The sequence below is a fragment of the Euprymna scolopes genome, chromosome 44 (assembly GCF_053919585.1).
Source record: "Euprymna scolopes isolate OS-2025 chromosome 44, ASM5391958v1, whole genome shotgun sequence".
NCBI classification, from domain to species: domain Eukaryota; kingdom Metazoa; phylum Mollusca; class Cephalopoda; order Sepiida; family Sepiolidae; genus Euprymna; species Euprymna scolopes.
The window spans coordinates 53,335,858-53,351,028 of NC_136525.1; the positions used below are offsets into that span (position 1 = coordinate 53,335,858).

A 15,171-nucleotide genomic window follows, 5' to 3' on the forward strand; every position below is an offset into this window, starting at 1 on the left:
CAAGAACAGCTTTTTATTTCAAATTATTAAATAAATAAGTTATTAGAATGACAAGCAAATGTACGAAATTAATGTTCAGTGGGAAATTTATTAGTGGACACAAAAATTTTGTTTGAGGAAATCGAAAAAAAACAAAAAACAAACCACAAACAAAAAGAAAACAGCAGAGAAGGGGAATATTTTCAGATATGGTGCTTAATCATTTTATTTTACAGATTTAAAAAAAAAAAAATCATTAATAATTTGTGGACCACTCCAAAGAGAAGACTATTTTAAATAAAAAATGCTTATTGCTTAGAAAATGCTTATTGCTTAGAAAGTGCTGACCCCCCTTCCTTATAAAATGAACTATTCCGAATAGAAACATCAAGGATGACACTACTCTCAAAGAGTACAACAGTAATTATAGTACAGTTGGACCATTCCCCGTATGCGTTACCAGCAAATTATTCAATTTATTGTATGGTATTTATATGCGTACATTGTTTGAGTTATTCAATAATGTAAATGTTACAAAATACTGTATGGATGTAATCAGGGATGAATTTGCAATTGCACAATCTCCAACCGTACTTTCTCTGAAACGGCACTGAATCTAAAACAATTAGAAACAATAGACATAAGCAGAGAAAGACTAGTGTTATTTCAGAGGGGTTTTTTTTTTTAGTGTTTGTTGAACAACTTGAGAGGCTAGTCTACCCTACTACTCGATCCGTAGCACGAGTAACAAACTTTTATATCTGCATGTTGGCTCTTTGGCTTATTAAATACCTTCGGACAACACTACAAAACTTTTATAAGTAATAATGTTATTGAATGAAATTATTTTACGAGATTGGGAACAAGATTTTTCCTGCTTTGTGCATGACGTGGGGTTCATACATTTTTCGAAATATATGTAATTCCCATCAATTTTATAGATTACATATTTAATCCTATTGATATTATTTTCAGTTATCCAGGATTTCTCTTTGCCACTGGAATGAAACAGTGTTGACTCAGGAGATGCGATTGAAATTGTGCAACTCTGGTTTCACAATTATATGTACAGCCACTCTTACAGAAAATATACATTGTTTCAAGGCCGAACAGAAGGCATGCATACAATGTAAGTATATATAAATGGTCAGAGTTTGATCTCGTCCAAAACAGATTTTATTTAACAAAAGTACCATCCCACCCAAGGAAAGTAGGCTCGGGAGTAATGGTAATTAAAGAATGACTCCACGTTTCTCAAAGCACCAATTTAGGATGAACAGATGGAGTTTTACTATAATAATTATGACCTTGGAATTTTCAAATTTATATATTTAGAAGATTAAAAAACTAAATTTACAAAGAAAATTCATAGTATCTTAATGGTTCAGGCCAGCACAATCCATACTAGTTTTAAGGGTTCGAGCCAGCACAATCCATACTGGTTTTAAGGGTTCGGGCCAGCACAATCCATACTGGTTTTAAGGGTTCGGGCCAGCACAATCCATACTGGTTTTAAGGGTTCGGGCCAGCACAATTCATACTGGTTTTAAGGGTTCGGGCCAGCACAATCCATACTGGTTTTAAGGGTTCGGGCCAGCACAATCCATACTGGTTTTAAGGGTTCGGGCCAGCACAATCCATACTGGTTTTAAGGGTTCGGGCCAGCACAATCCATACTGATTATAAAGGTTTGGGCAAACACAATTTATAATATTTTTAATATTTGGGGCAACACAATGGGAAGGAGACAAAAGACAAAAAAAAAACAATAAGAACAAACATTAATTTTATGTTATTAACATGTAAATATAAATTCCAGAAATCAATTAAAAATAAAATCATTGGATTTAAAAGAAGACAAGTTAAATTTTGTTTAACAGACAAACTTAACTTTTAATAAAACAAAAATTCTTTTAAAACAATTATGTAATATTTGAAGATTAAATTAATTTTGCATAAAAATAATATTTAAAAAAATATATTTCAAAAGTAAAAACGTGTCATTTAATAGTTAAAAAAAAAAAAAAAAAATCATGGATTAATTGACACCAATATTTTCATTGCACCAGGTTTTTAATCAAGTGTGTAAGGTTCCAGAAATCTATTTTAGGCAAAAGTTTTCGAAAATATTGGTGAAAAAAAGGTGAAAGGAGTGAGGGGAAAAGAAATTCTGAAAAATAAAAAGATTATTTAACAACAAGTTAAAAAAAAAAACAGTAATAGACATTTTATAGTTAGTTTAAAAAAAAAGAAAGAAAAAAAGGAGCGATAAAAATTATTTAAAAATATAAATGAATGAAATAAAAGATAAAGTACCAAATGGAATAAATTTATTAAAAAAAAAAAAAAAATTTAATATAAAAAATCTTTAGAATTTAACCTTTGTTTCATATTTAGAAATGAAAAAAAAAAAAAATCATTCAAAATAGAATCCAAAAATTTCAATATTCATAAAAAATAATTATTTTAGATGTTTTTTCGTTTTTACTTAAATTCATACCAGCAAAAATACACTACACATGGTCAAATAGTGGCTTTGTAGAGATGTAGGATAATTAAAAAAATTTTCTTTCTTTTTTTTTTAGTAAAAATTAGTGAACAATAAAAAAAACTAATTAGAATTTTTTTAAATTAAAATTTATTTTTTTGTAAAATTTTTCTAAACCAGTGATGGGAGCCCACCTTCTTTGCAGATCTAACAGCACCTTCTATGTATTTATTCCAATTCATATTGCCTGTACATGTTAGACCAAAGAGTTTGAACGCTGAACTTACGTAAAAGACTGTGTGCACTAAAAATATTACACTTATGGTGACGTGTCAGTTTGAAATGAAATAACAGAGAACGAAAACAGAGAAAGAAAATCTATTTTTATAAAATTAGGTATACTTATATATCAGTATAACAGCATTCACTTCTAAACTAATTAACTGATCATTATGAATTTTTAAAACACAGCTGTTAGATGTAAGGGTGTCTGAAATCGGACTATACTTCATTTAATCAGATACAAAGAGGCGTAAAAAAAGGAGTTGAAAGTAGTAAACATCAACTAATATTCCTTGAATATTTTTTTAATTTTTTATTTTGGATATTTTTAAAAAGGTGTTTACGGGACATAATACGGGCACAAACTTTCATTTAAAACTCAAATATTTCAGATTTGCATTGAATTTGATCTATAATCCTTAAGCAAGAATGATGTAAGATTTGGCAGATTCAAATTTCTTTTTAAGACCCCTTAAGCTTAAGCCTTACATTTGAAACGTTTTCTAGAATCAAAATGGTTTTTGTTCAAAACGAAAGTAAGAATTATAGATACAAGGTTTAGTATCGTGATATCTTGATTTTAATGTTCGTAAGGGAACCTAAAAGTGAAGTAAAACTGTTCAGTTCGTGGAATCAGATGCTGCTGATTTTGCATTTATAGGAAATTAATTTCCTTCCGTCTTTGCGTTAATTGTTGGTGGCCTAGAGGTAAGATGCTAGCCTACAAAGTCAAGAGTGACATTGTGACTGTTTCAATTTCCCGGACAGCAGTAATTATCACTTTTTACACTGAGGATTGTGTAAACAGGGGATGTTGGTGTCTATAGGTATAAAATAATTGTTAATATTTACTTTAAAAAAAAAATATATATATATATATATATAAATTTATTTTTTAATAGTATATATTAATGATGGACTCTCCCGTCGATTTCGACGTATGAGGTTCAAACAATCCATATTTCTAAAACTCATTTATGCTTTTGCCTCTGATGACTTTTTAGTCCAGCAAGGGACTTGCAGACAAGGCCACAAATAGAACATGAATGTGGATTTAATGCTGCAGATATTGGTTCGGCTGGTAGTCGTTTTGCTCTTACTCTGTTTTCTTTCAGTTGCCTTAAGCTTTCAGATTGAAACCTCTGGAGACCTTCAAAACACCTTGATCTCCATCCTTTTCGGTCATTCACCTCATCTTCAAGACTCCTGTATGGTATGTTCACTGCAGACAAGTTACTCTTCAACTTGTCCTTGTACCTAAGCCAAGGACGTCCGACAATTCTTTTACCACCCTCAAATTGACTGTACATCGCAATTTTTGGAATTCTGTCATCCTCAATACATGACCAGCCCACCGCAATTGCGATTGAATAAGGAATAATTCAATGCCAGATATTTTGCATTTTGTGAATAATTCGGCATTTGATACCTTGTCGCAGAGGCTAAGACCACATATGGAGCGTAGACAGCTTTTGTGGAAAACGTCCAGCTGATTAATGTGATGTCTGTATGGAGTCCATAACTCAGATCCATAAAGAAGAATGGAAAGAACAACAGCACGGTAGACAAGGATTTTTGTGTCTAGTCGAATACCCCTTTCGTTCCACAAGCGATGGCGGAGATTTCCAAAGGCAAAAGTGGCCTTAGCAATCCTGTTGACAATTTCATCATCAAGAGAACCGCCCTGGTTCACCTTGCTACCAAGGTTCACCTTGCTATATATATATATATATATATATATATATATATATATACACACACGAAAATGCCATTTTTATATCTCCAACACATTTGAAAATAATTTCTGATGAGGACGCTTCACAGAAAGTCTGAAACGCGTAAAAACGATTTCAATGATTTAAAAACATTACAATGATCTAAACATAATTCTCAATGAAAAACCAAGACACAGAATAAAATAATGTTAAAAAATACACATTTTTGGTGACTACCCCCTTAAATATATATATATATATATATATATATATACACACACACACTAAAAAAAATTATAGTTGTACATACATGACTTTAATCATTTTTTAAAGTAACTATTAAATTTTTTTTATACCTATAGACACTAGTGTTTCATGTTTACATAATTTTCAATTTTTTTGTGCTAACCAGCAATTTTATAGAGAGTCTAGAAAAAAAAGTTCTTTTGTTGACCATTTTCCTGTCAAGAAAAAAAGCCAAATTTTTAAAATTACATTGAATAAGGAAATAATTCACTTTATGTTGAATTTCTTGTTTTACAATAAATTTAGTAAAAAAATATTTTGCATAATTTTAACTCCACGTAAAAAAAAAAAAAAATGGAAAGATTTTAATGCTTTGTATTATGCACCCCCACCCACCCGAAAACAAAAAAAAGTAAAAGCAAATATCAATATAAAAAAAAAATCAATAAAAAAATGTATATAAAAATCAATAAAAAATGTATATAAAAATCAATAAAAAATGTATATAAAAATCAATAAAAAATGTATATAAAAATCAATAAAAAATGTATATAAAAATCAATAAAAAATGTATATAAAAATCAATAAAAAATGTATATAAAAATCAATAAAAAATGTATATAAAATCAATAACAATCAACAAAAATAAAATCAATAAATACATATGATTATATAAACAAGAACACGGCAAAATAATCGATAAAAAAGTGAAATTAGTATTGATAAACAAACGCGTTATGAGTGAAAGCCGCGTTTAGATATACACGGATGTTACGACTGCGAGGCATACGTATCAAAACAAGTTAAGGGAGACGACACATGCTCGTGTTATTTAGCAGAAAATTTAGCTGAAAATTAAATTAGAAACATATTATTCAAACATTACCGTGTTTGAATAAATAGTTAAGTGGTAGTTTTAATCATTTAGAACTGCTTTGAAGCTTTACCGATCATTCATTTTTTGACCAAATTTCAAACAATTATTAGTTTCCTAGCAATATTGTAAAAAAAAAAATTTTTTTTTCAATTTTCGTTCAGTAAAACAAAAGTTATGAATTTACTGGTGTTCAAAATCGTAAAAATTCGTAAGGAGGTGAGCGACGTTTTTTATAACTGATTTCCATAGTAACCATGTTGCTTCAGCGACTAGTGTTGCTATCACTGCCGCGAAAAAAGTAACAAGTGAAACAGAGAGAATGAAAAACTGAAAGAAAGATAATTGGGGGGGGGGGACCGATTTTATTGAAAGCAGATGAGTGCCGTACATTGTTATTACATGTGTGTATGTTATGTTTATGGGGGCAAAAAATAAGACTCAAATTAAACAAATAAAAAGTGAATTTACTGGAAAAATCATGGATTACAATAGAAAAATGCGAGCAAGAAAAGTTATATGGTTAAGCTTAAACATAGAAAAGAAAAGGACAAGATATTCTAGTAAAAAATATAAATTCATAAGTTAAAATATTGCAGCATTAAGAATTTTAAAAATTCAATTTAACATTATATAATCAATTCTTAATGCTGCAATATTTTAACTTATAAATTTATTATATTTTTTTACTAGAATATCTTGTCTTTTTCTTTTCCACTTTTAACAACTAGTCCTTTACTTTTCCATGTTTAAGCTTAACCATATTACTTTTCATGCTTGCAGTTTTCTATGGTAATATATAAGTATTGAATCAAAGTTATATTGTTCTAAGATTTAATGGCAATTTTGGAAGAAAATAACTTGTATGCATATTTCTGGAGAAGTCAACAGCATTCACAGACAATCCAAACTGTGATACCCCCCCCCTTTCATCAGAAAGGTGAGAAATAAATGATTTTCACAAGAATTTGTCATAAAAAAGAACGTGAAATTTGTACACTTATTTCAAGATTAGAAAGATTCCAGTGAAGGTTGACATAAATTATTGTGTGGCATTAAGTTTTTGAATATTCTTTATTCATAAATATTCACGTATATTAAATATGGTGACTTCTTAAGCTGTAAATATGACATCCGATAGATTTATAATTTTTTAAAATATAGAATATGATATTCAACTGGGTTTTCTAGTCAAAGTAAACTTAACAAAAAACCTTCAACTCAATATCATGTATTTTTAAAAAAATGTTATTTTTATATTCAACTGTCAAAAATATCTAATTATATTCAACTGTCAAAAATATCTAATTATATTCAACTGTCAAAAATATCTAATTATATTCAACTGTCAAAAATATCTAATTATATTCAACTGTCAAAAATATCTAATTATATTCAACTGTCAAAAATATCTAATTATATTCAACTGTCAAAAATATCTAATTATATTCAACTGTCAAAAATATCTAATTATATTCAACTGTCAAAAATATCTAATTATATTCAACTGTCAAAAATATCTAATTATATTCAACTGTCAAAAATATCTAATTATATTCAACTGTCAAAATATCTAATTATATTCAACTGTCAAAATATCTAATTATATTCAATTGTCAAAATATCTTAATTATATTCAACTGTCAAAATATCTTAATTATATTCAACTGTCAAAATATCTTAATTATATTCAACTGTCAAAATATCTTAATTATATTCAATTGTCAAAATATCTTAATTATATTCAATTGTCAAAATATCTTAATTATATTCAATTGTCAAAATATCTTAATTATATTCAATTGTCAAAATATCTTAATTATATTCAATTGTCAAAATATCTTAATTATATTCAATTGTCAAAATATCTTAATTATATTCAATTGTCAAAATATCTTAATTATATTCAATTGTCAAAATATCTTAATTATATTCAATTGTCAAAATATCTTAATTATATTCAATTATCAAAATATCTTAATTATATTCAATTGTCAAAATATCTTAATTATATTCAATTGTCAAAATATCTTAATTATATTCAATTGTCAAAATATCTTAATTATATTCAATTGTCAAAATATCTTAATTATATTCAACTGTCAAAAATATCTAATTATATTCAACTGTCAAAAATATCTAATTATATTCAACTGTCAAAAATAAATATTGTAAAATGATATTCAATTTTTTGATAATTTTCAATTTTTATAACTAAATTTTTTTTTTTTTTATTACAAAACAGATTTCCAGTGGAAGATAAAATTAACTGGAAAACTAAAAAACTGAAAATGGCTTGCTTTTAATAAAAAAAAAATAAAACAATCTGGTTTATAAAACAAAAGAAAGAACGCAAAAAAAAACGGGTCCTAACTTGGAATGTTTTCGTTATTAAGGACTTAAAATGAAATCCACAAATATTGCAAAAGTAGATCATAAATGAGGCACAAAGAATTTCAAATCAATATGTGCTCCATAAAAAATTTCCTTTAAAACATTTAAAAATAAATATTAAGTAAAAAATATCAATAAAAAAGAAAGAGTTCTGTGTAAAACAAACAAAAATCAATTAAAAGAAAAAGGATTGTGTGAAAAAAAAAAAAAAAAAATCAAACTGTGCACATCTGGGACATAAGTAAATAATATATATTTTACGAAAATCAATCAAAAAAAAAAAAAAAAAAAAAAAAAAAAAAAAGAAGAAAATTCATATTGGTTAAGTAAAAAAAAAAAAAGTTCAAGCTGAAATTTCATCAAGATTTAATTAATATGATAATAGATCATCACTCTTGAAACAATATTTTATTCAGAGGGGAAAAAATGATGGAGAAGGAGGGAGAGCCAGGAAAGAGGAGGACAGGACAAAGAAAACACAAACAATGGACGAGGCAAAAACTACAGAATCTACGTTATTTTTCATGTGAATGGCTGCTGGATCTATATATGTTGACTTTTTAAAATGATAATATATACTTATTAATTGCGTTTCCAACCTTGGAGATCATGGAAAATATTTCTCTTTAGAAAATCGCCCATATTTTTTGGATGTAAACAAATATATATTTTTTATCTAACTTATAAAATTATCGACAAACACGTGTTTCGAGGTACTACCTCTCGTCAGAATAGTTTGACTGTTCTAGTACATATGGTCTGAGGTTCGAATCCTAGAACAGTCAAGCTACACTGACGAGAGGTAATACCTTGAAACACATATTTATAGATTACTGTTTTACAAATAAAATGATAAATAAATAATATTTGCGTGTGTGTATATATATATATATATATATTAGTGATGAGGCGATTCCAATATTTTCCCCAATTCCAATACAATTACTGATTCAGATTCCTTATAAATCTAAAAATATTTAACTATAAAAGTGTTATTTTGTCCAGATTTACTGTAAAAGCACACCTTAAATGTGCATGTATTTTTTCGAACATAAAAGCACACTTGTGAGGGGGATGATCTAGAGATTTTAGTCTTGCTGGAAGTTCGAAATCAATAAATATTTATCATTACTACAAGCAGTGGAATATGTTCATCCAGGTGCAGAAATGAACATTGGCTGAAGGCCAGTTCAGCTTTCCGCCGTTTCATTTATTTGCTCCATCATGATGTTGGGGAAATCAAGCTCCCCCGAAAAAGGAGGAACTCTCCAATGAATAGCAATTGTCTGATATGAAGGGTTTTCCCTCCCCACATCGATCAAATCTAATTGCTTTCAAGACATCCGAAAGACCAGGCGCTGCACCTTCGGTCCTAGGTTTGCTTTATTTATACGAAAAAGACGAACAAAACACACAAAAAGACGAGATAGTGTGAATTTTATAAAAGTCGATGCAAATAAATGTAGATATGACGTCCGTTCGCAAATCAAAGATATTATAATCTAGGGAGTATATAAAAAGTTATAAAAAAAAAAATAGTAACCCTCTCACAAAATAGTAACGATATTTGATTTTTATGGATATCTTTTCTATTTAAATTTGAATTCATTTAAGTATTAAAACTTGACAGGTGCCCGTACTTAATGAGGTCAACTTTGACTGCGGGGGCAGTATTTTATTTACTGCGAGGGCAAGATCCCCCCCCCCCAAGATGTTGTTGGGGAAACCAGCTCCCCATAAAAAGGGGATTGTCCAAATTGAATAGCAATTGTCTGATATAAGGAGAAACTCCACATTGATCAAAGCTGATTGCTTTCGGATGTTTCCGGCGATCGTGACCGGAAAAATGCCGCCAAAAATTAGTTTCGCTTTTATTACACGAAAAAGCTTAATGCACATGCGGCAATAAAAAATGTTGAATATTTATCTTTTCAAAGTCAAGTAAATTAAATAGACAGGTGACTCCCGTTGTTAACTCATAGATATTATGATTTAGACGTGATATAAAAAGTTTTAAGAAGGGATGAGCCGACCGAGAAGTCCAGCGAAAAAAGCCTTTTACAGACATACACAAAAAAGCGAACATACATACATTTTCGCTTTTATATTTATAGATAGATATAGATGAGTGAATATGTAGTGTGTGTCTTAGTTCTAACCACTTGCTATTGAGGCTGAAGATGCTCAGTGTTGCAACCACTTGCGGTGTTATAAACCTGCTGTACAAAGCTCTGGTTGAATAAACTGATTGTACATACATCTATATATATAAAAGCGAAAATGTATTTATGTATGTACGTACGCTTCTCCTCGATCTCCACAAAAGGTTTCTTTCAGAGAAGCGCTCGCTCGCTCGCTCCGCAACTTCTTAAAACTTTTTATATCATCTATAAATTGTAATATCTCACACTTAACCACGGAGCTCGCCTGTCTATTTAATTTTATTGACTTTCAAACATTAATTATTCCACATTTCCCACATCGGCACGCGTTACATTCGGTTTTCGGTATAAAAAAAAGCGAAACTCGACTCTAATAATAGGCCGAAAGCCAGTTGTCTCAAGAGAGCTAAGTAACGTTTGTTCAATGTTGACTTCGTCATATCAGACTGTAGCTTTCATTTCGCTCCTCCTAATAAACAGGGAGCGGGTTTTTAAAAACAAACAAACCGATTTATTCACCTCATTCAAAACTGCCCCGCACAAAATAACTGCTGAATACCTATCGCCATCACGTCAATCAAAAACGCGCACCTGTTTATTTTTTTAAAACACTTTACTATTTTCCAACGGCGCGTCGTGAAGGCTTTGTTTTTTTTTTTCACATTTTCGGGGTTTTTTCACATACCCCGAAAAACACCCGGGCAACGCCGGGTACCCCTCGCTAGTCTCAACTAAAGGTAATCGAGAAGAAAAAACAGTCTGAGGAAGAATCGGACAGATTTTGTAAAACATTAAAGCTAGGACCCGTGACATAGGGGAAAAAGTACTTGGCAAAACCCAGCAGATTGAAGGATGACACTAAGAATACAATTATGAATTACTTAGGACTTCTACCCAGACATGATTGACGGAGTGAGAACATGCTATCCTGTGGATTAAAGGGTTTCATTCAAAATTTCATGCTGACTCCAGAGTCTGACAGAAAGATTCTCGAGTTTGACAAGATACACCTGAAGATGGTCGAAGGTTACATCGACCAAAACGGGAAAATGATACTCGAGATGAGAACAGTAGTTTGTAGTAATCAGATAAATATGGATCAAAGCAAACGTTTCAATATTTCAGAAGTCTGAGTCGTGTATCTGGGTCATAAACATTAAAAAAAAAAAAAAAAAAAAAATGGGGGGGGGAAGGGTAGAACGTGTTTGAAGTTGACAATCAAGGAGTTAAAATTGTGGTTATTGGAAATTTGGTATAAGAAGCAAACATGGCAACAAACTCTTTTAGGCTTCCAAAGTAAAATGTAAAACACAAATCGATAAATAAATTAACGGCTGCGTCACGTGATAGAAGTCATCGGTGAAGGGGTAGGGGTGGCAATTCGATGCTAGTAAATGGTTAAAGACAAAAAAAAAAAAAATTAAGCAAAACTTAAACAAAAAAAAATTTTTTTTTAAAAAAGGCCACACTAACGGATTTCTTTTTTTTTTTTTTTTTTTTTTTTTTTTTTTTTAGGTAATGAGGAAGGGCATAAAATTATGGTGGAGATGGTTTTATTATTTTAATATCTAGCAACTACTATACCGGGATGGATCCTATCAGAGGCTGGAAGAAATAATATGCAACAGTTGAGGACAGCCAGATGGACAGAATTTACAATACAACCGATCAGTCAATCATATAGAAAGGAGAACAGGGTTAATTATATATATATATATATATATATATATATATATATATATATATATATATATATATAAGGAATACATAAAATTTATGTAAAAATATATAAATATATGTAAATTTCATGCAAGACTGTGGCAACTAATGGAAAATTTGCAATTGTTTTACAAAAGAGAAAAAATGTTTTTAATGCACACGTGTGTGTGTGTGTGTGTGTGTGTGTGTGTGTGTGTGTGTGTGTGTGTGTGTGTGTGTGGTTTAGGAGCACAAATGAACCGTCATACTTGACTTTTCACTATTGCCTTAAAAAAAAAAAAAAAAAAAAAAGGTAGCCATGTATTTTACTTTGTGATGGCATAAAGAAATTTGAAACCAGTTGACTAGAAAGCAATTTCTGATTTGAATTAAAGTTCAAAAACAACACAAAGGTGAAGTATTATGGTTCAAATGTGCTGCTGTTGCACAAGAAAAAAAAAACAAAAAAAAAAAAAAAAGAGAATTTATCAGTTAAATAAACATCATGAAAAAATATTTGAATTCCATGTTCATCTGAAAAAGAGAGAAAAAAAATTTTTTTTTTTACTCAAACAGATGAAAATAGGGGAAGGGTATATTTCTGTGATTAAAACAACTTTCGTTCATCATAAAACTAGCATGGTTGCCCGGCGTTGTCCGGGTGTTTGGAGGTGTGCATTGAGCAAAAAAAAAGTGACGTCTTTGCCAAACCGGAAGTGGTGAAGGTTTAAATTAAGGCTAGTCAATTGAAAAGAGGGGATGCCTTTCGAAAATTTCAGCAAAAAAGCGACCCCTCTTTGTAGAAAAATGCCCAGTTGAGAGTGAAGGAATTCATGTTTTTAGCCAATTTTTCGATATTTGTCGTCCAAAGTGTTGAGCTTCAAAACGATATTGATCTTGTGAAAATCCGTTGCCTCTGTCGAAAGTTTTAGGCAGACATACAAACATTTAAATAGACAGGTGAGATTTATATTATAGATTCCCTGCTAGCAATTCGTAACGATGACCATGTCTTAAAGCGATCCTAATTCTTATAGTCAAATACGAAAATCTTGTCAAAGACAAGTTTTTCGTATTTGAGGTTTCTCTGGCCAATAGTTAATATCCGTTTATTTAGTATGGAATTTGAGTATCCTAAAGAAAACGTTTAACAGTGTAAAATTTTAAATCATTCCATATATATATCTCCGAACAATAAGATGAATTAATCACAGATTAATTAATCTTGTGGTTCAGTCTTACAAATTATTGTTGGTCGGAAATATTTTTATACAAGACAATCCCAACCAAACAAAACAGCTCAATATACAATATAGAACAAAGTAAAATAAATAACATGTTTAGTATTTTAAATCTTTCAAGTCAAAAACTTTGTGACACCAGTGTGTTATAGTAAATGAGAAATTAACATTTATTTCAATTATAAAAAATAGGCTCTGGATGATGGATGATCCCCTTAATGTGCAACCTTAAGGGCAAATGTCACATAGCCCACTACACAATCCAGGTCATTGCCTTTCCAACGAGCCTTCATTTGTTAAATTCTGATAAATAACTGCTGAGATTTAGAACTTATAAAATTGTGTGGTATGTATATATATATATGTGTGTGTGTCAGGGGTGTGAGTTTCGTTACAGAAACGTTGATTTAATTTGAATAAAATACGCATCAAGTGCGCTTGAAAGCCAAATTCCAATACAATTTCATGAAAATAAATATTTTACTTGCTTGAAATTTATAAATGTGTTATATATATATATATATATATACACATACACACACATATATATATGGGTAGCCAAATTGAATATTGAAATGCTCATAACTTTGGTTCTATGGGACGAAGCTACATGAAAATTTGTAGGCTTTTTACAAGATACTATTCTATAGTGAAAATTTTATGACAATTGATAAAAAAGAACATATTGTCAAACCGATAAAATATGCCCGAATTTGCCTACATTTGTATTTATAGTGTCTTTATTTTACTTAGTCTTTTTTGCTTGGTTGTCTCCCCTGTGGCCTTGCCTGGCTACTAATGTGTGTATGTGCACAATCGACCTTTCAAAATCTGAACAGACAAAATTAGAGATAGACCTTGCACATTCAAAGAACACAATATCTTTTCAGACAAAGCCTTACAAAAACAATAACAAAAAAGTGTATGGATGACACCCTTTTAACCGCTTATTGTTGTATGGGTAATACTGCAGTATAGTTAACAGAACAATAAATAAAAACAATTCAAAGCAAACAGAGTAGAATTCTGTACAATTTTTTCATGTGGAAACTAATTTTTTTTTTTTTTTTTTTTTCCAGAATTCAATTTCTTTGATCGTGTGGCTTTTACAAATACGAAAAGCAACATGGCGACTAAAGTATTGGCTTAACCTCGCTGAACTGATTGAATCCAGTCAGATTTTACTTGGACTTTTGTTTGAGGGAGGGTGCACTTACCACTGATTAGGGTTATAGTCATGTAAGTAATTATTCTTTTTTTTTTTTTTGCCGTCTATTTAGCACAAATTTAATTGAAGTAACCCTTCATGTGGTCAGCCATTTTGGTTTAAATGTGACAAATTTCATGATCAGAAACAAATTCTAGAATAAAAAGAACAGTTTCAGCACATTAAACGCATACAGATGGGTTGATAATTAAATTCTACTGTGTCTGGTATAAGTTTTTTTTTTTTTTTTTTTCAAATACAATTTCTTGAATGTAAACTATATGGCAATTTTATGCTAAAATAATTGAGAAAAGAAAAAAAAAAAAATGATACAAAATTTCTCCATCTGAGCAAAAAAAGATTTTTTTTAATAAAATCATATATACAAACAAATATATATATATATATATATATATATATTAGTAGGTTGCCTTTATTCAAATATAATCGACAATTTTAATTAAATAAGGATTTGTTAATTTTAAAGCATTTCAAGTTTCAATTTTACAATTTAAACACTTCCAAATTTCATTATAAGGAAATGTTTATATATATATATATGATGAAAACAAGCCCCCCTTCCTTTTTGAATTTCCAACATCAATTTTTCCGTTTCTCTTAAATAGAACTGCGTCACACTGTGCACGTGAAACTTTTTCAAATATTTTTTGTACTGGTATATTTTTTGGTTTCTTAATCTCATTCACCCAGAGGAAGTCTCGAAATAAAGACGAAACGTTGGTGAACACATAATACGGTTTGTTCCTTTTTTATTTTCTCTCTCTCTATATATATATATATATATATATAATACACACAGTGTAAGTTTTCATCCCAGTTACCACAAGTCAATTCACGTTTTCTTTTATTATTATGCAAGCAAAT

At 29.7% G+C, this 15,171-nt stretch overlaps 1 protein-coding gene across 7 annotated transcripts in view; it reads right to left on the bottom strand.

The window, feature by feature from the left end:
* Nucleotides 1-15,171, bottom strand: part of LOC145268614 (protein phosphatase 3 catalytic subunit alpha-like) — a 435,971-nt gene that overhangs the window by 55,652 nt on the left and 365,148 nt on the right. Inside the window, exon 11 of one of the 7 annotated variants that reach the window (XM_080124085.1) lies at nucleotides 11,725-11,745. The exons of the other annotated variants lie outside the window; for them this stretch is intronic. Within the exon in view, the coding sequence (XP_079980211.1) occupies nucleotides 11,725-11,745 (21 nt within the window). The remainder of the gene's footprint in view (nucleotides 1-11,724; nucleotides 11,746-15,171) is intronic. 7 annotated transcript variants of the gene reach the window in all.